The sequence below is a fragment of the Rhineura floridana genome, chromosome 8 (genome assembly GCF_030035675.1).
Source record: "Rhineura floridana isolate rRhiFlo1 chromosome 8, rRhiFlo1.hap2, whole genome shotgun sequence".
Lineage (NCBI taxonomy): Eukaryota > Metazoa > Chordata > Lepidosauria > Squamata > Rhineuridae > Rhineura > Rhineura floridana.
This window is the reverse complement of record NC_084487.1, coordinates 10908153-10932871: the sequence shown is the minus strand read 5'-3', so window position 1 is coordinate 10932871 and position 24719 is coordinate 10908153. Positions and strand designations below refer to the sequence as shown.

The 24719-nt window shown below is 41.2% G+C and overlaps 1 protein-coding gene across 4 annotated transcripts in view; it reads right to left on the bottom strand.

Moving 5' to 3' along the window:
- Nucleotides 1-532: 532 nt before the first annotated feature.
- Nucleotides 533-24719, bottom strand: part of LOC133390190 (HMG domain-containing protein 4-like) — a 33444-nt gene continuing 9257 nt past the window's right edge. For all 4 annotated transcript variants that reach the window (XM_061638254.1, XM_061638253.1, XM_061638252.1 and 1 more), the window contains 7 exons: nt 22056-23059; nt 17996-18077; nt 15262-15326; nt 14890-14995; nt 11404-11573; nt 6358-6480; nt 533-3028 (listed from right to left, as the gene is read on the bottom strand). In XM_061638254.1, coding sequence (XP_061494238.1) covers nt 2984-3028; nt 6358-6480; nt 11404-11573; nt 14890-14995; nt 15262-15326; nt 17996-18077; nt 22056-22967 — 1503 coding nt within the window. In that variant the 5' untranslated portion in view covers nt 22968-23059 and the 3' untranslated portion in view covers nt 533-2983. The remainder of the gene's footprint in view (nt 3029-6357; nt 6481-11403; nt 11574-14889; nt 14996-15261; nt 15327-17995; nt 18078-22055; nt 23060-24719) is intronic.

Below are 24719 nucleotides of genomic sequence, written 5' to 3'. Positions count from 1 at the left end.
ATCTTTAGGAGAAGAGAAAGTCAGCCAAGTGCAGGTGTTCTTGCAACTCTGTAATGGGAAAAACCACAAGGTGGAATTCTCCCTCCCCCCTCCACAACTTTTAAAGATACAGAAGACTTCTTGGTTGCCAGGCCCAGCCTCCAAGAGGTCTTCTGTATCTTTAAAAGTTGTGCAGGGGGAAGGGAGAATTCCACCTTGTGGTTTTTCCCATTACAGAGTTGCAAGAACACCTGCATTTGGCTGACCTTCTCTTTTCCTAAAGATGCAGGATCAGTCTCAGGCCATGGACCTGGCAACCCTACATGGTAGATCATGCTGCTTGGTTTCAGTCTAAAGAAATTGTGGTGAAATGAATGAAAACAGAAGGATGGCTATGGATTAAAGAAAGTAGGATTCCACTGAGACATGTAAAAACAGAACTATGTCATTGGGGGAGAAATGCACAGGGATGTTGTCAGACTGAATGCAAAAGGAGAAGTAATTTGCCAAGACCAAACATTTTGTTATTTTGTGAACTGAATCAAGATGCAAGTTCAAATTTTTAAAAAAGTTTATATACATTAACAAAACATTTTTACAATGCAATTTGGACTGTACGGCAGGAAATAACAAATGTAAAAAAGTACAAGGGTTTAAATCCAAAGCTCTCCAGTACAAACATCACAAGATACAGATTATACAAATGTATACAAATTTTAAATAAAAGTACATCAGTACATTTTGCTTTTAAAAACTTCAAGATTGCCATATTGCAGATGGCAAAAGTGAAGTAGATCCCCTTCTGTTGTTTAATATGAGGGCTGCATATTTATCGGACTCTAAGCCAAATATTACATGTCTCCTCTAGAAACAAAGTGTCTAATAATTATCCAGATTTAAAGAGATTGCACCAGGATTCTCTTTACCACTGCAACGCTGCTTGAGATACTAAAGGCTCTGTAAAAAACAAGACATCAGTTCCCACCATGTGGGTTTATTTACAGAATAGCACCTTATATAGCTAACCTGTCCTCTTTGGGATTAACTGGGGAAAACTTGTGAAGAAACAGAACTCTTATCTAAATGTTAGAAGTTCAGAAAAAGTGGGTGGAAACAGTTGTCAAACACTTTGCCTGCAATCCTAAGGTGACTAGGGGTGTGTGGAATATCAAGGTAGTTCTACTGTCATATTCAGTGCCCCTGCTGGGCTTAAGTGTAGGTGGAGGAATGCCCTTGTGATCCTCAGTCTTTCATCATTTTTTAAAAAAAGCTTTCCATCTCATCAGAAACAAAGGGAGGGAAGGATTTAGTCACATTCAGGAACAACTAAATCTCTAACCTAATTTGGGGGCACAACACAGGACCAAGAGGGCTCCGATGTCAGTTGGGTCAGGGCTTTGGAGGAGCTGGTGACAACAGAGAGGGAGGATCTGACACTGGATTTCCCTCTCATCAGAAGGATAGACCTATCCTATGGCTCTTGGAAAGCCCTCTCAGGGATCACAGCATTGCACTCTTAAATGTTACTTTGAACAGCTGCCAGTTAGACTCTGGGGGCCTGAAGAAAGAGCACAGAATTTAGTCCTGGGACCAAAATTATCTTACTTTCTGTCATTTTAAGATTTCTAAATTACAAGTGGCAAGGGAACTTCTGGCACAATACAACGTTTTTAATTTTTGTTTCCATCCATCACCCAAACCCCACTGCTACTCTTTCATTTTGAGCCTATGCTTGATAATGACAGATACAATTCAGTTCCACATGATGACATGTAGCTCATGTTTTCCATACAGTGCGGAAGGAAATTTTGTTCTAATTACAGCTATATACAGAAATATACAATATAAATTAATCTACTACAGAAACAATATATGAAAATGTAAATACACATGTTAAAAATGCCACACTTTAGCCTTTGTGGGAGAGAGAAGTGCTTCCCCAAAGAGCTACATGCACTCAGAGCAGTAAATCCTGTGACTGGGGATATGGGATCTGCCTAATCAATGTCTTTCGCTCAGCTAAAAGCCCTTAAAGTTCACCTTAATCACCACCTCCACAACATACACTTCAGCACCACAAGAAGACCACATCAGTTCGTTGCTGGTGATAAGCAATTCTAAATCAGAATGTGAATTATAAATGGGCTAGAGGAGGCCTGCCCCCAGCCCCACCTTTGATGGTAGTACCTTAGCTACTGTTTTTTGAAATCTCTTGGGGGTGGGGGGGAGAGAGAGGGAGGAGGGCCAGTTTGGCTAAAATCAGAAGGAGTTGGGATGAGGCTTGTGAATTTCATAAAGGGCTCCCTTTTTAGAATATTCAAGCACTATTCTAAACACTAGAATCCACACAGTAGTTGCAACCTGTGGAGAAGCAATGCATTTTTCTACTGTCCACATCAAGAAGCCCTTGTTTCTCCTGATTGTGAGAATTCATTCAAACCTGAATCTGAATTAGCACCCCTACCTATGATTGGGAGAAATAATAAGGAGGATTCCTGGTGCCAGCACTAGCCCTCAGCAAAACACGACGACCACAAATTTCTTTCCCAGTGTTACTTTTAACAACATGCAAGTTAACCCTTCAACCAATAAATTTGTCCACCCAACTGACTTCTCTCAGAGAAGTAAAAAAGTTATACCCAAATTACTGTTTGAAGTGCGGGGCTGTGCCTATGATACTTGATTTGCTACAAACCTGCTTGACTTTTCCAAGTAAAAGTAATCCCATTTTTTAAAATTCCACGTTAAGGCTGGTGTATCAAAAGATTTCCCAACTCTAATTATATAGAAACATCCGATCTGAGAGAAAACATTCTCCAAGTTCCTCAAATTTAAGACTGAACCTTTCCATAAAATCAAGCAGAACAGTTACAGTTCTATTCAATATGTTACAGACAGAAAACTTAAAAGCCTACATGTTGAACTCTTGAAGAATGCCAGGATAGTGCTTATGTACATACATCAGCTACATGGCAGCAGGGCACTTTCCATTGTCCTTTTATTGTCAGAGTCCAGGCATGATGTAGGCAATGTTGTCCAATGTGTTTGACTGGAAAGAATACATAACGAATTAATGCAGTATCTTACAAAAAACAAATATACTTTTGGCATTAATTCAGCCGAACAAATGATTGAGGAAAAACCAAATTTATTTTATTTATTTCTTTATTTATTTATTTATTTTATTTATTAAATTTATATCCCGCCTTATGGCCAAAAGGCCCTCAAGGCGGCTTACAAAAACATGAATATAACACATCATAAAGCATAAATACAATAATGCAATTCTCAAAATTAAATAACAAATAACATTATTAAAAGAAAAGAAAAAACATTTAAATGTGTCACAATAAGAATTAAATTGCCACATACAGGACAAGGGTAGACAGAGAGCACTTCCTTCCTCTAGAGATGCAAAAAAGCTTGTATCTTTCAGAGGTACTGGAGAATATGTTAATTTGCATTAGGTTTTTGTAGCTGTGATTAAGCCAAAAAAGGAATGGCACTTTAGCACTAATGTTTTTTGCAGCCCAATTCTGTATGGAAGCTGGGGCCCAAACATTTGGCTGGCCTTGGTAGCCAGGCCAAAATGTGTGGTCATCAGGACCTTGCCTCTCCCCCTTCAGCACAATCCTATGAATGCCTATTTAGCAGCAAGTTCCACTGTGGTTGATGGGCTTACTTCCAGGAAAGCATGCCTAAGATTGCCGCTAGGTCCTATCCAACTCAGTGGGACTCACTTCTGAGTGGATAGTAAGACTGGGCTACTGATCCCTGATCTTGTGCTGTGGATTTGTGTGAAGTGAGGGACAATTCCCTGTTCCACTTTCTGAGTTTGGAATTGAAGGCGGGACCAAGCAGGGCTGGAGATTGAGGAGCAGCAGCTTGTTTTGGAACTGGCCAGCTAAGGCACACAGTGTGCCACTGCTGCTCACTGCCAACATTTATTTATTTATTATTATTTTTATTATTTAATTTGTATCCCGCCCTTCCTCCCAGCAGGAGCCCAGGGCAGCAAACAAAGCACTAGAAACACTTTAAAACATCATTAAAAAACAGATCTTAAAATACATTAAAACAAAACAGCATTAAAAACATTTTTTTAAAAAAAACAACTTTGAAAAAGGGTTAAAAACATTATTAAAAAACATATTAAGCAATTCTAACACAGACGTAGACTGGGATAGGTCTCAACCTACAAGGCTTGTTGAAAGAGGAAAGTTTTCAAAAGGTGCCAAAAAGATGGCAGAAATGGCAGAAAGATAGCAGAAATGGTCACCTTTAATCTTCCCTCCCAGATCCAGAGGAAAAGGCTTTAGCCTGTTTTGGCACTGGACAGTACAGGTGCTCTAACCACTGAGCCCTAAAATGGCCAGACCCAGCCCTCTTCTTCAACTTGGAACTGGAGAGGGGAATAGAGATCTTCCTGCAGTCGTGCTGTACCCTCCAAAGCTCACTGCAGCTGTACAAGATAATCCCCACTGCTTTCTCAACTCCATGCTGGAGAGGAAGGTGCACAATGGAACACTCACCACAGTGAGCCAAACTGCGGGCTACTGTTCAGACTTCAGTTCTGCTGAATTCAGCAGATCTAATGTACTAGCAAGTACGCTGAAGACTGTTCTGCCTTTTGGGAGGTCATTTGTGGGCTTGCTGCTTTTTAGCTAATGAACCTTAGGAATGCCTGTGCTGTCAGTGTTTTATTTTTTGTGGGGTGTACTTTTTTTTTTAAGCTTGAACTGTTGTGTTTTAAATTTTAAAATGGAAATTGCCTTGTGCACCCAAAAAAGAGCAGAATGAGATTTTATGTAAAAAATATTCATAAGACCTACTTTGATAACAATGCAGTCTTTATATAATATAGCCATCTACTGGTAGAAAATATAAACAGCAGTTTGCAGGTTTACAATCATTAAAAAAAATGTCACCTGAGACAAGTGAAGGGCCTTTCCACATCACAGGTGTGTTCCACAGCTCATGTGGTATAGTGGTTCAAGTGGTGAATAAGGATTGGGGAGACCTGGGTTCAAATCCCCGCTCAGCCCCAAATTTCACTAAGTGACAGTGAAACAGTCATCATCTCTCAGCCTAACCTACCTGACAGGGTTACTGTGATGACAAAAAGGGGGCAGATACCATATATGCTGCCTTGAGCTCCTTGGAGAAAAGTAGGGATATAGATGCAGTATTGTTTTTAAACATGTACTATCCTGTTACTCACAAGCTCCTTCATGATATTCTATTAATATACAATCAATTGAAGTTTAGTCAAGAATCCTCACTGGATGTGAACTGCAGTATACAAAGAGGAAGACAGAGTCTCCCAAGAGTTTAAAAAGAAACTGTGGGTTACAAAATGGCAAGGCACTGCTTTAGGAAAGTATCCTTGGTTATGTCTGCCAGTTCAAAATAAACTTGGTGAATAAGTTCTCCTGCCCAGTAATCGTGTAGTGGGGAAGGTCATCGGATGTTTTGTTTTTGGAAGTGAACAAAAACAATTCCAGCATAGCATGTGTAAGGGGAGAATTCTACTTCTTATTTCTAATTACATCACAACTAATATCTAATAGGAGCCAGTGACAATTTACAGTGCAACAATAATAGCAATGAATGCAGTAACTGGTTTGGATGGTGGTGATGTTTATTACATTGCTTCTCATACAAAATATTATGCTTGGAATACTGGGAAAAAGTTATCCCTAGGAAAGAAGTGCAACAAGACAGACATGTGGACTCTGCACAACAAACAAGATTTAAATAGTGCATTGACCAAGCCAAAGGGATCCAACATGGTGCCCTCCAGATGTTAAGACTACAACTCCAATCATCCCTGACCATTGGCCATGCTTGCTGGGAGGGCAGCACATTTGCTACTCCTAAACAGTAGAGCCAGTGTGGTGTAGTGGTTAGAGTGTTGGACTACGACCTGGGAGACCAGGGTTCGAATCCCCACACAGCCATGAAGCTCACTGGGTGACCTTGGGCCAGTCACTGCCTCTCAGCCTCAGAGGAAGGCAATGGGAAACCCCCTCTGAATGCCGCTTACCATGAAAACCCTACTCATAGGGTCGCCATAAGTTGGAATCGACTTGGAGGCAGTACATTTACATTTTTAGACTAAACAGTGTGTGATTGTGCAGAAGGGTTGATGTCCATATGACAAGTTCATATTTGCAATGAATCCTGCAAAGGTCACCCCACATTTCCTTTCTAGAAATGCATCACGTAAGCTGTTGGGGAAGAGGGTACTAACACAAGGTACACTGTTGAAAGTGAAAGTGTGCCACAATTGTTACAAAATTGTGCCTTAAATGGCCACAGGGAAGCTGTAAGAAACAAGTGTTAGATCTTGACGTCCAGAAATAACACAGAACTTACCAAAACGTGTTTGGGGCAGCCATTTAGTTCAGGGAGCTGGGATGTCAGACATGCCAAAGGGCCTAGGGCACAGATGATTGAATCCAGAAGCACTGATAAGCTTCCTGATACAGCCACCATCCCCTAGGAAGAAAAAAAGGAGTAAGATAGATTAGTTAAACATTATATGTCAATTTGTCTTAGTGTCAGTTTGTTCTCTTTGTCTTAGGCACAGCGCATCTTCTCTCAGAGAATTCCTCATTCTTACAGAGCTGACAACTCTGTTCTGTTTATTGAAGAACAGACAAAACTCAAATGGGGAAATGAAAGAACAAACATGGGAGATACTCTTTCTCAGTTTTGACCTATTTCTGGCAATTACTATTCAAAACACTATGGCAACAACCCTCCTATGTCATTGGCGATCACTCGTGACCAAGCAAGATTGTCTTCCAAGATAAGGTGGTTTGGTTGGAAGACGTCTGTGCATGAATTTGTTTTATGTGGCAAGATCAACACATACAACGATCAACACACAATCTTGACAAAAAAAGGCTTTGATCCAATGGCATGGATACGACGATTGGAAGTCTTTTATTTACTGCAGCCTTCATCCGCCTTCACAGCCATTGTAACATACACACTGCTATCCTCCGCCTGTTCTGCCGTTGAGGACATTCTTGGATCGTTCTTTGTCTGGTTCCTCTCCCTTGACCTTACCGCCATGGGTGACCCTGCTGGGAGTACATGACTCCCGACGGCATCGCTCACAGGGTTCATTGGAACACGCAAGCCCACTCACCACTACAAGGTGACGATCCAGCGAGGGGGCACCCTATGTATAAAGCACCAGGCTCACTGATAATAAATGAGCACAGCAGATTATGAAGCATCTTTTCATAAGATGCTAGTAAGATCCCACCACCACCTTCCCTACTAAGGTGCTTACATGCTTGGTGTGCTGCTGTCATGCGGTGCACACTGTGCCTCAGCAGGCTCATTACTCTTCACATTTGCTCCCTGCCCAGCTCTGACAACTCTTGATGCACTGCAGAAGAAGAGCCCCGCTGGGACTTCCGGGAAGGGTGACTTCGCTTGTGCCTGCTTTTGGGACGGGCTCCCGCCTCAAAAGAAGCTTATTCAGATATAAATCAGTCAGAACATTTTTTTTTTTTTGACTGATGAAATTTCTCCCGGGCAGGGAGAAACGTAGAGATCAACCTCAAAGCCTGTTTTTGTTGGGAGGACTGGATTTCATTAATTTATGAGATAAGGTCCAGCCAACAATGCCGGACGGACTTCCTAACAAGCTCTATCTGCTTAAGCGATACGTTTATCTTTTCTTCAAAGAGAGAACGGACTAACAGGCAAGCACCCTTCTTTCTATTATTTTTTTTACTTGGTTTAAATTGTTGCAGCAAAAGGAGATTTGTCAGATTGATCGGCTTTGGACAACTTCTGGGTGAGATATAGCTCTTCTCTGTTATTCACGAAATTAACAGCTTATCTCTGTTTCTGTCGCAAAAAGCTGTCCTGGAAGTGCATTCTAAAGATAATAAACAGAAGAGGGATTTCTATTCCTGATTTCTATTCCGAGGAATATTATATTGTCTGGGACTATTCTCTTTTTGGTCTATTTTATTTTGACGAATCTGCTTCTTCACGACGCCACTAACTGTTTTGATGCTGGGAACTAAATTTGTTTTGCATTCTTGCACAAGAGAGATAAGGCAGGTTGCTCTGTTTATACTGTGATGTCATCAAGCCTGGAATATTAACCCAATTGTTGCTGAAATAAGAAGTGGTTCTTCTTTATTTTTGTTTTGCTTTGTTTTCGTGGTTTTAAAAATGGCAATCAAGAAAGTGGCTGAGAATCTGGAAGTAATTATGTTTCAGAAAATAATGGATGAGATTGAGATAACGAAACAAACCCTGCGACAGGGTAGTAAGGAGCTGAAAATTGAACTGAGCAAAATGACGCAGGAGCTTAAAGAAATAGGGGACCCTGTGAGAGAGGAGAATGAGATCAGAGATGAGAAAAGAAAAAATAAAGGGAAGATACAAGCCCTGGAGATTGGAACAAATGTGGAATTGGAAAAAGATCTGGAGTTTATGGATTTTAGAAATAAAATCTACTGTTTGGAATTTAACGTTATCTCTGAAGAAATTAATGAAGATATTAGAGATAAAGTTATCAATGGCTTGGATAATCTTCTGGACTGGAATGATGTGATGGAGCTTGATATAGAGAAAATCTATGGAATTAACTGCAGCCATGTGACAATGGAAAAACTCTTAAGAGATGAGCCAGTGCATTTTGTAAAAAAGAAGAACACAGATATGACTTTACAACAGTATTTCAGCAACTTATTCAGAATGGATGGCAAGAAAATATTTGGGATAGAGGAAATTCCCATCAGACTCTTATTATATGACTATGGCTACAACAGCAAGATTATTATGGAATACTGATAATGGAAGATTGGACACTGAAATTACTGGACTTAACAGGACTATTGAAGATGGAAGATGGAACTAATAGGGATAATGGAATAATGGCTATTGAAATTATTGGACCTAACAGATTCTGATGAGATGGATTAATCGAAATGTTTATTTGGACTATGGTTATGACAATAAGATTATTATAATTATTAACGAGATGGATTAATTGACATGTTTATTTGGAGAAAAATTGATAGATATATTTCTTAAAGAATTGAAACCTCTCTTTGACTTTTTGTGGAAAGAATAAAGTAATGTTTATGAGATTTGATGATTAATTAAGATAACTACTGGAGGAAAGTGATTTTATAATATGATTTAAGAGACAGGATTGTTATATATTGTAGACCTATAACTGATTTGATATGTGACAAATGGGAAGTCAACATTTTATTTTATTTTAGTTTTTTGTTTAATCGTTTTTGTTTTGTTTTTTGTCTTTGAATGTTTTATGATTTTGTTTTCTATGTTTTATGAAAATTTGAATAAAAATTATTGTAAAAAAAAAAAAAAAAGAAGAAGAGCCCCGCTGGATCAGACCAAAGGGCTATCAATTCCAGCATTTAATTCCCCACATTGGAGAACCAAATGTCTCTGGGAAGCCTACAAGTACGGCATTAAGGCAATAGACCTCTCTTGTCGTTGCTCCCTAGGAACCATTATTACATGTCTTTAGACGTTTAATTGTTTTTAACCATTCTAAATAGGTTATTATTTTATTTGTAATTGTATTATCACTGATAAAACCTGGGTTCCTTTGATAGAAAGGGTGGGATACATATTTAATAAATAAAATGATGGCATACTGCTTCTGACTCTGGAGCTTCCATATAGACATAATTACTAAAAGTCATTGATGTATGGCTATATTAGGGATGAGGAACCTTTTTAAACCCAAAGGTTGCATTCCCTCTGGGAACCACATTCTAGTGATGGGCGAGGCTGGAGACAAAAAAGCGGGCAGAACAATGAATGTAATTTTTATCTTTATATAGTAGGCTCATTTCACACACACACACCATCTCTAGGCAAGCAAGGTGAGCAATAATTATCAGAGCTCAAGGATACATTCAAGTTTGGCAAAATCACTTAAGGAGTGTGCAAAGCATAGCCAATGAGGGCCATGGCCTGGGGAAAGGTGTGGCTGGGAAAAGTCCCAGGGATCAGGAAGATAGGACTAGAGAGCTCCATTTGGGTCATAGAATCATAGAATAGTAGGGTTGGAAGGGGCCTACAAGGCCATCGAGTCCAACCCCCTGCTCAATGCAGGAATCCAAATCAAAGCATTCCCAACAGATGGCTGTCCAGCTGCCTCTTGAATGCTTCCAGTGTCGGAGAGCCCACTACCTCTCTAGGTCATAGAATCATAGAATAGTAGAGTTGGAAGGGGCCTACAAGGCCATAGAGTCCAACCCCCTGCTCAATGCAGGAATCCAAATCAAAGCATTCCCGAAAGATGGCTGTCCAGCTGCCTCTTGAATGCCTCCAGTGTCGGAAAGCCCACTACCTCTCTAGTAATTGGTTCCATTGTCTATGGCTCTAACAGTTAGGAAGTTTTTCCTGATGTTCAGTCGAAATCTGGCTTCCTGCAACTTGAGCCCATTATTCCGTGTTTCCGGGTCTCATGGGCTATATCAAACTTCCAGGTTCAGAGACGATGACTCTTTCATAGTTTCCTATCCTAGGCTAAGAACAGAAGAAGAGCCTGCTGGATGAGGCCAAAAGCCCATCTAGTCCAGAACTCTGTTCTCAGAGTGTCCAACCAGATGCCCATGGGAAACATGCAAGCAGAACCTGAGTGCAACAGCAGTAGGTCATATAAAAAAAGTTTTTTTTGGGGGGGGGGAATCAGGGAAAATGCACTGAGGAATCCTACTATTCAGACACAAAAAAGCTAGCAAATAAAGATAACATCTATTTGGGTGAATTGTTCTTTCACGCTGCTTTTAAACGTAAGAATTTCTCACTCTTAATGGATACATCATTTCCGGCCAACCCATTTGGGCAGCTGCCAAAATCCCCATTTGGACATTTTATTGTAATGTCATTAGCGGTAGTGCAGGGTGTGTCTGCACATGCGCCCATCCCGGAATGATGGCACGAAATGGCCATGGGTAATTTGCATGAATGCGATTGAAGTTTCGATGTAACTCCCTCAAACATAGCAGAAACTAAGCAAGAACTGGTATTACACTTATTTTGGAAAGCATTCATTCTGCTTTTGATATATAAATCTTGACACAAGATCAGAAACCACAAGATTGGTCCCCCTCTTCTTAGCTTCCTTGTTTAAATTTTAAAAATAGAATGGCACGTCTGGAACCATGAAACTTACCGAGCATCCAAAAGTGGAGTTTTTACAGACTAATAAGAGCCCTCAGAGCAGCACAAGTGCCAGGATACACAGTTCCTCCTTGTGGCACTGAATGTAGTATGCAGAACATGCACCCTTCTGCAATCCAGCTTCTTCCAATTTGCCACTTGAACTTTGTGCATGCTTTAGCAGCTATATTGTTTAAAAATGAAATGGCTGCATTAGTGAGTGAAGGCTCTTGCACCTACCTCAGTCTCCTGTAGCCTGTGGCCAATAAGACTTAGAGATTCACCAAGTAATTGCAAATGTGCAGCTACATCAATGGGATCCGTTTCAGGAACTTTGATTGGCGAGGAGGATAACACTACAGTGCTAGACAGAGACTTCTTATGTGGTGAAAGCACCCCTGTTACAGAAGCTGAAAAGAGAAAGTATTTTTTGTTGTTGTTTACATCCTATTTACACAATTATGAAGTGGGGTGGGACACCAATTATATATCCAAACACTTCTTTAACGTATCATCTTCTAGTCACAGAAGTGACCAGAATTCTTTCCCAACTACCAGGCACATGTATAAGAGCCTCTTCATCAAAGTTCCCTCTCTTATTTGTGCATTTCCACATCACAAACGTTATGCATCAATAGCACAATTTAGATAGCCAAACTGTAAAGCAACAGCAGAGTATTCTGTCTTGCCCACACTATTTCCTTATCTCCCTCTTTATTTTTAACACACAGTTTTATTTTACTTATTTATTTATGAATTGCCATTTACATTTGGCTCAAGGCAATTTACACAAATACAACCCCCTCCGCTAAAAATATTTTAAAAACAGTACAAAAAACAAATAAATATAGATGTATAACAATACAAAATGAACAGCTAAAGAAGGGACTTTTCATCCAGCTGGAAAATCTCGTTGAAACAAAAACATCCTCAATTGTTTTGCAGCTATAGTAGTAATTCACTAACAGGCAAAAAACCTTACGGTTTAAGAATGTAACTATAGCCCACAGATATTTCTATCAAACTTTAAAAAGCAGGGAAATTGGGCAACTATAGTGAATGCACCAGGGGAGCAGGAGACCTGACCTCTTCTCTGAGATATTGTACTGCCCTACAAATATGTAAAAATGCAAACATAATTTGGGTTGGCCTTTCACAGTCCAATCCACATCCTGTGTAGCTTGGAAGAATTTGGTAACATGTGCCTCTGGGCATATGGTGAGTGTTGGCAACACCTGCCATCTCCAAAGATGGAGAATTACATTTTTGTGTGGTTGTTGGTGTTCTTACTTTGCTTCTTTCCTGTGCTACTACTGTTTCTACAGAGAATCTAACCTAGAAAATTATATTTCTCCCATTATTCATCCTAGAAATCTGTGTCAAGTTTATTTTTATTAATTTTAAAGCCTTTTTATTGGTCAATATCATAACAGAAAATGTCATGACAGAAAAAAGTCCAAAAGGGGGTCTGGGTTTTCTTAATTTCTTTTTACGCTTTGAACTCTCGATCCTCTCTGACTGTTTACAGGGTTGTTAAGCAAGTGTTTCTGAGTTCAGGACTGTAAGGTTTTGTTTTGAAATGACCTTATGGGAAGCACCAGTATGGCATGTGGGGGTATTTTCAATTTAACATCGTGGAATGTGAAAAATCCACACTGGCTATAGTAAACAGCCACTCTTGTGGCTGTATAATAGCCTTAAAGACATTGTGAATCAGTCCATACTTACTTATTCAGGCTTCACATTGTTAGCCTAATCTGTACAGATCTATTGAATGTTTGCTCCAAAAGCTTCTTTTGAGCAACCTTGTATCTGGCATATGCTATAATTCCAACCAGGACAAAATCAAGGCAATGTGAACTCTGGACAGTATCGAAAAATACCCAACCTCAAATCTCAGCACAGCAAAAAAATATTTCTATGTGGTAGATTCAAGAGCAACTCAAAACCGCATTTTGGATGGTTTCCAGTTTGACAACATTTGCCTAACCCCACACTAATGCACTATACACAACTTGTGGGATAACTTTCCTCCCAAACATCTTAAGTGCAGATCTTAGATGACCTCCTTGAAAGCAAGCAAAGTTTAATATGCCTTTAATGACTTGTAGGGTTAGAAGTCTTGTGGATTCCAGATACCCTACCAATGTATGATTTTGATTAAACTGAGTTCCTAAATACTTAAAAGTCCTTACCATATTCTGTATTAATATTACTGTCCATTTGTGTGCCCTAGGCCAAAATAAGCTTAATTTTAGCATAGTTCACAGTAAGATGTTACTGTTTTCAAAATGATCTAAGATCTCAAAGAAGGTGCCTCACACCTATCATAGTAGTATAGATGAAGGCCATGTCATCTGCGTGAAGCAGAGTTGAAAGTTTGTAATCAAAAACAGAGAGAGAACCCTGGATAATGTTATTTATTAGGGTTGCACACTGAGACCCAAACTGAGCCAATTTGGGGGGATCTGGGCATTGTTTGAGTTACGCTAAGACAGCCCCAGATCACCATGAGTTAGGTAGCCCAGAGCAATCCAAGGCTGTCAGGAGGCGAAGCATCAGGCAGGAAGAAGGAGAAACCTTGGAAAGATCGTAGGAGGGACCTACCTGGCCAGCTCCATCTTCCCTGGAGGTTGGATGGTAGTGGATGCCTTTGGGTGCGACTTTCCCACCTGACCTCTTCTTCCTCCCCAATGTACTGTCCCCTGAATCAGCACTGCGCAGGATAGAATCCTTTGCTTACCAGCTAGCTTCATCCTGTGCGGGGCAGGTTGCGAACGAGCAGCACTCTGCAGGATCAAAACCCTCCTGATCTCAGTCGGAAGGAAGGGGAAAACCGTGCATTGTCTCCCCTTCCCGTCTGTATGTTTAACTGAGGTTTTAAACCTTAATTAAACATCAGCTCATCTCTGAATTGATCTAGGGCCAGATACGGAGAGGGTGGTCCCCGGCTTGGCATCAGGCGGGGTGGCTTGACCAGGGACCACAGGGCAGATATTGGGGGGCAGTGTCTGTGCATGGCCCTATTATTTATATAAAAAATAAACAAAAAAGGAACTAACCAACATTGTTGTCTTGCGTCTCTTAGAGTTACAGCCATGTTTCTAAGCTGTCCATTTAAGCCCACCCTAATTTTGGTATGAGAATAAAGGTTTTTAATTGATGTCAGATTTCCTTATCTCAAAATGGAGGTGAATAACTAAAAGCCAAATCAGTATGACAGGCACCACAGAACTTCACTAGCAATCTTGACATCTCTCTATTTTTAAAAAAATTAGCCAAGATTCTTTGATATTTTGGCAGCCCTGATCATGCGGCATACCAGCTGTGTTATCACAAAAAGGCTTGGCAGTCTTGGCCTGCAGCAACTTAGCATTCAAGAGATACTTCTGAGACCTAATCTGAATTCCATGAGCAACATAAATGAACTGAACCCCCTAATCATTTTCAGTTTTTCACAGACTTTTGAATAACACGTCAATGATACCAATCAGGTGGCAGTCTTGGAACCTTCTAACAAAAAGTAACACTCTGTTCACCAGTGGGACACTATATAAAAATTATATTTGGAGAATAAAGTGCTCTCTACAATTTCTCATTATGCATAACATATTTGATAGTTTATAATGTTTAAACAGTCAGTATGCCGCCTATGATCAGAAATTCAAGAGAGTGCTTTTAAATGAAAACTTTTAAGCATAAGAACCAGTGCAATGCGGAGGTTACTTTTCAGTTTTGGAGCACCCTCTGATGAAGTTGCTTTCCTCTTCACTGTTGTAGCTTCTGCTTTATTCTGCTTGTGTTGCAAATACTGAGCCTTCTGTTTCCAAACCTGCAAAGAATAGGGAAAACAAAACTAGTGTTAAAAATGCCATCATCAGAAATCCAACAGTTCAGATGGAATGACTGGACAGCAAAACGTCTGGCTGATTTTTTTTATGAAACAACGCCAAACATTTCACAATTGCAAGCAGAGGTGGGTAATACGTACTACACAAATTAAATTAGGTGAGTGAATGAATGCAAGAACCATGGTGGCAACATCCCAGGATCATGTCAGTTCTATATAATATATACAAATGTCTATCCAATATTTACCAGCTTATCTTTCTCTGGAAGCTGTTTCCAAACTTCTGCCAGCTTTTTGCTCAGATCACCAAAATCTAACAGGAAATTGGAGAAGGTAAACCATTCAGAGTAAAAACAGTTTTTCCAACTTCCAAGAGGAATTTGACCCATGCACACTTAGTCAACAACCTGAATCATAACAGGACTTACCATTCACAATGCATATGATGCTAAAAATATCTCGTTACTATCTATATGTGTGTAAAACCTACCCATGGAACAGCTGCAAAAATATCATAATGAAGAATCAAAACAAGAATATAAGAAGAGTCCTGCTGGATCATACCAAAGACCTAGCTAGTCTAGCATCGTGTTTTCCCTAGAGGCCAACTAAATGCCTATGGGAACCCTGTGAGGACATGGGGTAACAGCCCTCTCACACATATGTTCCCCAGTGAATAATATTTAGAGGCAGGGAGGCTTAACAATCAATCCATCTTCCCAGAGAAGTCTGGGAACTGTAGTTCTGTGAGGGCAATAAGGGTGTCAGCACCCTTAACAAACCACAGTTCCCAGGATTCTTTAAAATAGTATGATACTGTTTTAAATATATAGTGCAGATTAGGGCTGGCACCAGACTGCAGCAGGCCCTCAGCACCTCCCCCAAGCAGCTGGCATGGGCTTAAATAGGCCCAACTGCGCATCCTCCCACAACACTGCATCAGTGCTGTATGTGCATGCTTGCCATCAGCCAAGAGGATGTAGTAATGTGGGAGGTTAAATGTGGGCCTATTTAAGCCCACGCCAGCTGCATGGGGGAGGTGTTCCATGAGAGTCTGAAGCTCCTGCTCTGCAACAGCATCAGGTCATGGGCGTGATTTGTGTGGATTGAGGAGCTCCAACCTCCCAGCCGCAGGGGCCCTTGGTCAGTGCCAACCTGGCCGCCTACTGGATTCCGGCAAGCCACTAACTTAGGCTCCATCTTCACTGGCACCAGGCCTGGTGAAGATGGAGCCTAAGTTAGTGGCTTGCTGGAATCCTTCCCACACAATGCTATAATGTGTGCTATGTGGTCAGGGCTTTGACAAAAAAATGATAGGACCTGCAGCAAATGAATTGTTTCAGAATTTTATGCTTGGGAGGGTCCGGCAGTTGGGTGAGCGACTGGTAATTTCTACTGATGTGTATATATGTGGCATTTACTCTTATTCAGTTATCCATCCAGACAAAATATTGTATGTCTGCCTGTCCACTAGTATTTCCTATTTAAATGCTAATGTGTCTGATATTATTATTTATTAGATTTATATCCCGCCCTTTCTCCCAGTGGGAGCCCAGGGTGGCCATATTAGCAAAGGTGTTTAACATTTTCTGTTTAGTTTATGATGTAACCCACAATCACCTGGATGCAACTGATCCTGGTGCCTGAAGGTCTGAAATTGTTCAGTGTTTAAAAAAATTAAATCTCCTTGCATGGGGTTCTGCCTGCATGTGGCTGCAGAGGAGAAAGCTACCACAATCAGTGCTACCTTAGACAGTGCTATCTTAAACACTTTGAAATGGCCTGAGCAAAGGACTTTCAAAATGTAAGTTTGAAGGCCTTACTTGGTAACTGCACCTTGCCCACGCACTGAAGGAAGGCATGTGCATTAGCAATGTTACCATTTTCAATGCTATTTTTATTTGCTGCCTCTTTAAATTCCTTTTGTCCATTATAAGGGTGTTGTGCAAGGGTGTTAAGTTTGCACCCATGTTTTACCAAAAAGACTGCCTAGGTTTCTTAGTTATACACTTTGTCAAATGTAACTTTATACCCAGATTCATAAACTGAACCGAGAACCTTAGGTGGGGCAGACGGGGTTCTCTTGAGCTTTAGAGCATTTCTTTTCCACAGCTTCCGCTTTTGTTTTGTAGTGTCCCAAGCATCCTAATTATTGCAATATGTTATATGTGGGGCTGCATTTGAAGTCTGCTCAGAAAGTGGAGGTGGTTTAAAACCCAGGGGCTTGCTTATTGACAGGGACTGGTCGTGTGGAAGACATCTCTCCAGTCTTGAAACAACTGCCCTGACTTTACAAACACTATTTGCAAGCACAAGTACCGATTTTAACTTTTAAAGCCCTAAGCGACTTAGGGCCTGGGCGTCTTAAGGACCACATGGCCCTGCCCATGCATTAAGATCAGCCTCTGAGGCTCTTCTCTGGGTCCCCTGCTGCTAGAAGCAACGTAAGTGGTGACTTTGAATTGCAGCCTTTTCAGCAGTGGTGCCCTAGCTTTGGAATTCTCTCTGTAGATGCCAAACCAAACTTTTTCTGGCATCAAGTTTTATTTTCCCAGGTTTTTTATTTTTAAAAACCTGTACCTTGTTAGTTATCTAATTTGATTTTATTGATGTACTGATTTTTATTTTATTGTTATGGGTTTTAATTTTGTTTTAAGCTGCTCCAAGAATCCTCTCGACTGAGAGCAGAATAGTGGTCTCTAGTGGTGGCAGTTAGGAAAATATAGTCCTTGCTAAATGCGTTAAGTTGCTGAATGGATTTTGACCGAGTATTTTGCCCCCATGCAAATGCACTGAGAATTTCGAGGAAGTGAAAATGGATGCTAAAACAATGGGCATATTCCAATGTCATGCCAGGAAAAATGTCAGGAATTCCCCTTCCTCTCCTTCCTGCTGCTGTCCACTGGACCTTCCCCCCAATCTGCTCCAGAGGATTCCCCCAATTCTTCATAGCACCCAAACCCCAACCCTTGCAGGAATTACCTATTCCTGGATGCTCAGCCACAATGTTCACACGATATTCCTTACAGAATACTTGGTAGGCAGACATATTCTTCTTCTTTGGCTAATCAGGAAGATGAGAAAGACAGATAGATATAAAGAAACTGATAATGGAATATGTTGTAAAATATTCAAGTTCCTACAAAAATCACTGAAGAATAATCTCCTGGGGCCTTTCTATACAAGTTTGTGGTGGGTTAATTTCAGCCCCATTTTATATTATGTATGGTTCCTTTGTACATATATTCTTACTCAGACCTTAGGTCACTGTTGGGAGGCCTCTCTGAGTGCTAGCACCAAGTGAGATCCAGTGGCTGGCTTGGGTAGGGGAGGCTTTCTTTGTGATAGCACCGCAGCATTTGAACATCTTTCCCAGAGAGGCTTACCTGGGGCCTACTTTGTATTCTTTTCAGCATCAAGCAAACATTATTTTATTCCCCCAGTCTTTCTAATGGAATTTTAATCAGTGGACTGATTTACATCAAGGTGATTTAAGTAACAACAACAACATTAAAAGGTCAATGTAAGTCTTTGATTTAAAGTTTCCCACTAATAGCTCTTCACATATTTCCTAACAATGGTGCAAATCTATCAGGCTATTTATTTATTTATTTTATTTTGTTTCATTTTTAAACCGCCCATAGCGAATAGCTCTCTGGGCGGTGTACAAAAAGATTAAAATACAAAATATCATAATAAAATCAACAAACAATAGTAAACACAAACAAGGAACAACAGAATATAAAAGTTAAACACATTAAAATGCCTGGGAGCATAGCCAGGTCTTAACCTGGCGCCGAAAAGATAGAAGCGTAGGCGCCAGGCGTATTTCTTCGGGGAGGCTATTCCACAATTTGGGGGCCACTACAGAAAAGGCCCTAGATCGAGTAACTGTCCTCCGGGCTTCCTGATGAGTTGGTACCCGGAGGAGGGCCTTAGCTGCTGAGTGAAGTGACCGGGTAGGTTCATAGTGGGAGAGGCGTTCCACAAGATATTGCGGTCCCACGCCGTGTAAGGCTTTATAGGTCATAACCAGCACCTTGAATCTGGCTCGGAAACAGATAGGTAGCCAGTGCAAATGGGCCAGAACAGGTGTTATATGTGCTGACCGGCTGGTCCTCGTCAGCAGTCTGGCTGCTGCATTTTGCACTAGCTGAAGCTTCCGAACTGTCTTCAAGGGCAGCCCTACGTAGAGCGCATTACAGTAATCCAGCCTAGAAGTTACCAGAGCATGAACAACTGAGGCGAGGTCGTCCCTGTCAAGATAGGGGCGTAGCTGGGCTACCAACCGAAGATGGTAGAACGCATTCCTTGCCACCGAGGCCACTTGCGCCTCAAGAGACAAGGAAGGATTGAAAAGCACCCCCAGACTACGAACCTGTTCCTTCAAGGGGAGTGTAACCCCATCTAGAACAGGGTAAACATCCACCATCTTATATCCAGATTATTTAATATTAACCTAGTTATCATTTAAGAGAAATGGTGTGTTTGTGTGTATGTGTGTGTATATATTAAAATCCAATTTAAATTTAATTTTTTAAAAAAATGTTAATCTTTATCTACCCTGTTTCTTACAGATTTTGAGGTTTCAGCTTTTAAAAGTTTTAAGACCTATTTTTATTTAACTTTATTGATTAACATCAGGTGCAGTGTGCTTTATATTACAATTTTTAAGAATGGTTCTCTCAAAGAGGTGAAATAGGCAGCTGCCTAGGGCTCTGCGTTTGGGGGGACTCCATGTGGAGAAACAATCACCCAAGGTCATGGCAGCTGCAGCAGGCTGGCAAGTGGGTGGGGTGGGAGGAAGGGGGCTGGTGGGTGGACTGTGGTGGCCTGGGTGATCTGCAGAAGAACAGTCACAGCAGGCCAAGGCATCTCCTTAACAACCGGCCTGCTCTGCTGCCACCACCCACCTCACTAACCAATGATGCCGTTTCGGCAGAGGGTGAGGAGGGAAGCGGTGGGAAAGCAGGATAGTTGATAAGGAGCTACCAAGGCCTGTCCTGACTGTTCCTGTGTGGCTCGCCTTGGCCAGCCGCCTCCCTCCTCTGCTTCTGTCCTCCTTGTAGGAAAAGTTCTGAAGGGGGGGAGAGGAGAATCATGGCGGTGACAGCAGACAAGGCAGCCTGCAGGTGGGTGAAGGAGCCTTGCTAGATAGCTCACAGGCAAGCAGGCAGATGTGGGGAGTAGAAGAGTAGTGCTCTTGGGAGAGAGAAAAAGAGAGAAGCATATGTAGAGTGGGGGAGGGAGATATGCTCTTGGGTAGAGAGAGAAAGGGAGAAGGATGTGGGGGGCAAGAGGTGCTCTTATCTGGGTAGAGAGAGAAAGGGAAAGAAGGATATATGGGGTCTGCAGAGGAAAAGATGCGTGCAAAGGACATTAGGGGTGCAAACAAGAAGTGGGGTGACAATCGCAAAAGTTTGAAAGATCAGCTCGGGGTGGGCTTTGCAAGGCTTCCCGGGGGTCCTTCTTTCAAACTTGGATGTTGGGATTTTGACAGGTGGGCAGGGAATACCTACAGAACCTAGAGGGTAAAGGACAGGGTCTTCTAATGCTACACGAAGAGTAGGGAATCCATTCTCCTTTGCTTCTGACGTCAGTATGGCATCAGGTAGTCTTCATGCCTCTCTAGGTACAGGTGGAGGGCTGGGGTTTGTGCTCTTGGCAGAGGGGGAAAAAACCTCATTGTTGGCAAACTCCAGAATATATTTGTGGACCTTTCTGTTTCAGAATTATTTTTCCATACGCATATTTGATTCATCAACTCATACTGTTAAAATGTTTAACTAAGTAACAGCTCTAGTAATAGTTAAAACTAATCTACAAATCCAATCTGGCAAGAACATAAAGGTAGACTCTTATGCATGCTTGCTCATGAACAAGCCCCACTAAAAAGAAAAGAGTTTGATTTCTGAGCAAAAGTGTAGGAAAATTTATCCTCGTATTATGGAAATATCTTGTAAGAAAATAGTCCTGTTAAGGGATTAGCAGATGCCACTTCCAAATGAAATAGGCATTGCTTATTTGACTGTGCTACATTAAGGCAGATGCCACACATACTAGAGAGGACATACTTTTGAAAACAGCAGGACTTGCTATTGAGTAATGGTTCCTATAAATTCAATAAATCGTTGTGATCCTACTTTGTTGTTATGTGCCTTCAAGTCGATTACGGCTTATGGTGACCCTATGAATCAGTGACCTCCAACAGCATCTGTCATGAACCACCCTGTTCAGATCTTGTAAGTTCAGGTCTGTGGCTTCCTTTAAGGAATCAATCCGTCTCTTGTTTGGCCTTCCTCTTTTTCTACTCCTTTCTGTTTTTCCCAGCATTATTGTCTTTTCTAATGAATCAGGTCTTCTCATTATGTGTCCGAAGTATGATAACCTCAGTTTCATCATTTTAGCTTCTAGTGATAGTCCTGGTTTAATTTGTTCTAACACTCCACGGTATGCACAAAGCTCTCCTCCAACACCACATTTCAAAGGAGTTGATTTTTCTCTTACTGTGATCCTACTATTATGTTTTATTTCACTTTCAAAAAATCTGCACTTTTGCCTAGGGCCTCACTGACTTTAGAGCTGCCTCTGGGTCCTGTAATTGTTTTTACTACTCTTACTGTATTTTAACCATTTTTATGTATGTTAACCAGAGTACTTCCATTATTGGGTGGCAGAGAGATGCCATCAATAAATAAAATAGCTACTTCTACAAAAATATCTCTATAGCAAAAACTGATTTCTTTCATTGTTGAAACCTTCTGGAGAAAAATGAGTACCTCTCGAGGATGAGTGTTTCTGGTTGACTGCAGTTCAGGAAAACAATCATTTAGGTATTTATATATTTGGTTCTTGTTTCTGACGTTAATTAAACAAAATAAACAGCAGGTAAAATGATATTTTTTACTACAGAACATTGTTTGGAAAACAGTGAATTCTGACTGCTGGTCTGTGGCTGCAAAGAACATGCTCTCCCCCCCCCCCATTATTACATCAACCATCATAATTTCTATTACCCACGTGTGCTGTGATCATTTTTTACCTTCTCTTTGTCCGATTTCTCAATCTTCTCTTTTTCTTCTTTCTTCTTCTTTTTCTCACTCTGGCTATCTGTATGAAAAACAGGTGGTAGAGGAGGTGGTGGTGGTGGAGGAGGAGGAGGGGCAGGAATAGCAAACTGTGTGCTGGTTGGAGAGACTGGCAGCGGAGCTGTTACTTCTGCTACTGCCAGCGAAGAAGAAAGCCCAGAACTCTTCTTGGATTTGGAATGTTTCTTTTCCTTGTGTTTCTCCTTGTCCTTCTTCTTTTTACTCTTCTTTGATTTCTTCTTCTTTTTTATCTCTCGGTACGAATCATCGATTACTAGCTCTCCGGCTTCCAATTCACCTCCAGAGGATGAACCTGATTCCAGTTGTGGTTCCAGGCCTGAAAGCTCAAACTCACTGCTTTGGCTTTCTGGGAAAAGGGGTGTGTCTGAGCTAAAGCTCTCAGCAACTGGAGAGGGATGCGGATCTGGAAGTGGTTTGTGCTTCTTTCGGGACGATTTTGAGACGCCGTGAGAATCGTGACTAGAGAGAAACAATCCCTGTTCATCCCGAGCTGACTTCTTAGAGGATTTCTTTGTTACTACTGAATGTGGAAAGGGCTCCTCCGTTGTGCTTCCCCCCATTTCCTTCGGTGAGAGGATGAGTTTCATCTTTAAGCCATCAGGTTCACGCAAGGTCAACATTTCAGTGTTCCCATAGGGGGGCTTCATCTTTTTGGACTTGTGCAAAGTGCTTTCATCCAAGGTCAGGTCGCTGCTGCTTCCGCTCAGCTTTTTCTTGTAGTGTTCCTTCTTGCCTTCTGAATAGCCAGAGGCAGAGAATGAAGAATGAGATGATTTTTCAGATGTCTTTTTAGAGGCCTTGGAGCCTGTGGCCAAAGGTGAGGTGATGGCCTTAAGCAGATCCATGGCAGTATCAGCAGAGGGTGGGCTCGCCACTACTTTTTTCCTCTTTTTTAAAGATGATTCCAAAGGTAAGGATAACTCAAGAGAAGAAAGGTCTGAAAGAGTCCAGGGGAGAAGGATCAACGGCAGCATACCCAACAGCAAACATATGGTCACCTACATACCATCATAACTTCAGGGTCTCATGTCAGTGGAGCCAGCTGGGAGGCTTTAACAGCAGTCCTGGGGCTACTAACTGCTGAGTCTTATCCTGCAGTGAATCAGCTTTAGTTGATTAGTCAATGGGGCCTATGGGGGGGGGGGCTGAATTATAAGTTCTAACTCTAAGTGGTTATTTCGTTTCTGGTGTATTCAGTAGGGGTCAGTGGCACTTACCTGACCACCAGTAACTGACGTCACTGTGACTTACCAGGAGAGAGCAAGGCAGCAGCAAGGCGCAAATTAACTGACAACCAACCTTGCTCATCTTCCTCTCGGTAAGCTTCAGTAACTCTGATAAGCGCCATCAACTACTATGGAGTATATTACAGTAATAAGGGGGAGGAAAATGTTGAAGTTGGCTTTTCCTTTTAACAATGCACACGTTCAATTGTAAAGTCTCTCATACTTCTCTTAAGGTCTCATACTGGAAACTGATACACATTTAATTAATCGACTATTCAGTTAAATGGCAAATGACAAATAATCCACAATCCCATTAATCAATCAAAAGCCTTATTTCTCTCTCCTCTCCTCCTCCCTAACAAGGTAAATAAACCTAAACATAGCATATGTATTTTTTATTATATTTATACCCCTTTTTCAGCAAAGATAATTCAATGATAATCCATCACAAGTTGCAAACTGGGCATTTGGATGGCCGGAAGAGGAGGGGAAGGGATGTTTGCTGCTCACAGTTCTAGCTCCATGTTTTTCTTCTTAAGTTTCGTGTTGCTCTTGCTGCAGCCTACATGGCTAGTTCATTTCCTATTTCTTTACTATGCTAGATTTCTTCCCTGGCCTTCACCACAGGGTGGGTCACAAAAATAAAACATGATTCTGTAGATTTTAATTAAATCCAATTAACTAACTTTCAAAACAGGCACAATCAGTTTTCTGATGATTGCAGGAGCCGGCCTACAGGCCCATACAACTCCCCTTTTACAACAACTACACTGGCTGCCAATCTGCTTCCGAGCTCAATTCAAAGTGCTGGTTTTAACCTTTAAAGCCCTACACGGCTTGGGCCCTCTCTATTTGTCTGGGCGTATATCTTCCTATGAACCCTCCCGGCCCTTGAGGTCCTCCACTGATCCTTCTCTTATGATTCCCCCAACCTCTCAAGTACATCTAATGGGAACCAGAACTAAGGCCTTTTCTGTTATTGCCCCCAGACTTTGGAATTCTTTACCGATAGAGGTGCGGTTATCTCCTTCTCTTGTTATATTCCGTCGCCAGGTCAAGACGTTCCTTTTTCGTCAAGCATTTAATTTGAGCGATGTATAGGATGTTTTTATTGCTTGACAGGCTCTTGCTGCTGATATGCTTAGTTAATATTGTTTTTATTATGCTAATTTTAATCTTTATATGGGATTGTTCTTTGCTTGTTGTTCGCCGCTCTGAGTCCTCGGAGATAGAGCGGGTTATAAATGTTTTAAATAAATAAATATGTGCAGCCATTTTTTCTATATAATGAAAGATGTTTCACCAAATACTCCATTATTTGTCAAAGCCTTTTACTTAAAATATGAATGTGTAATTTCTACAGCTGCCTCC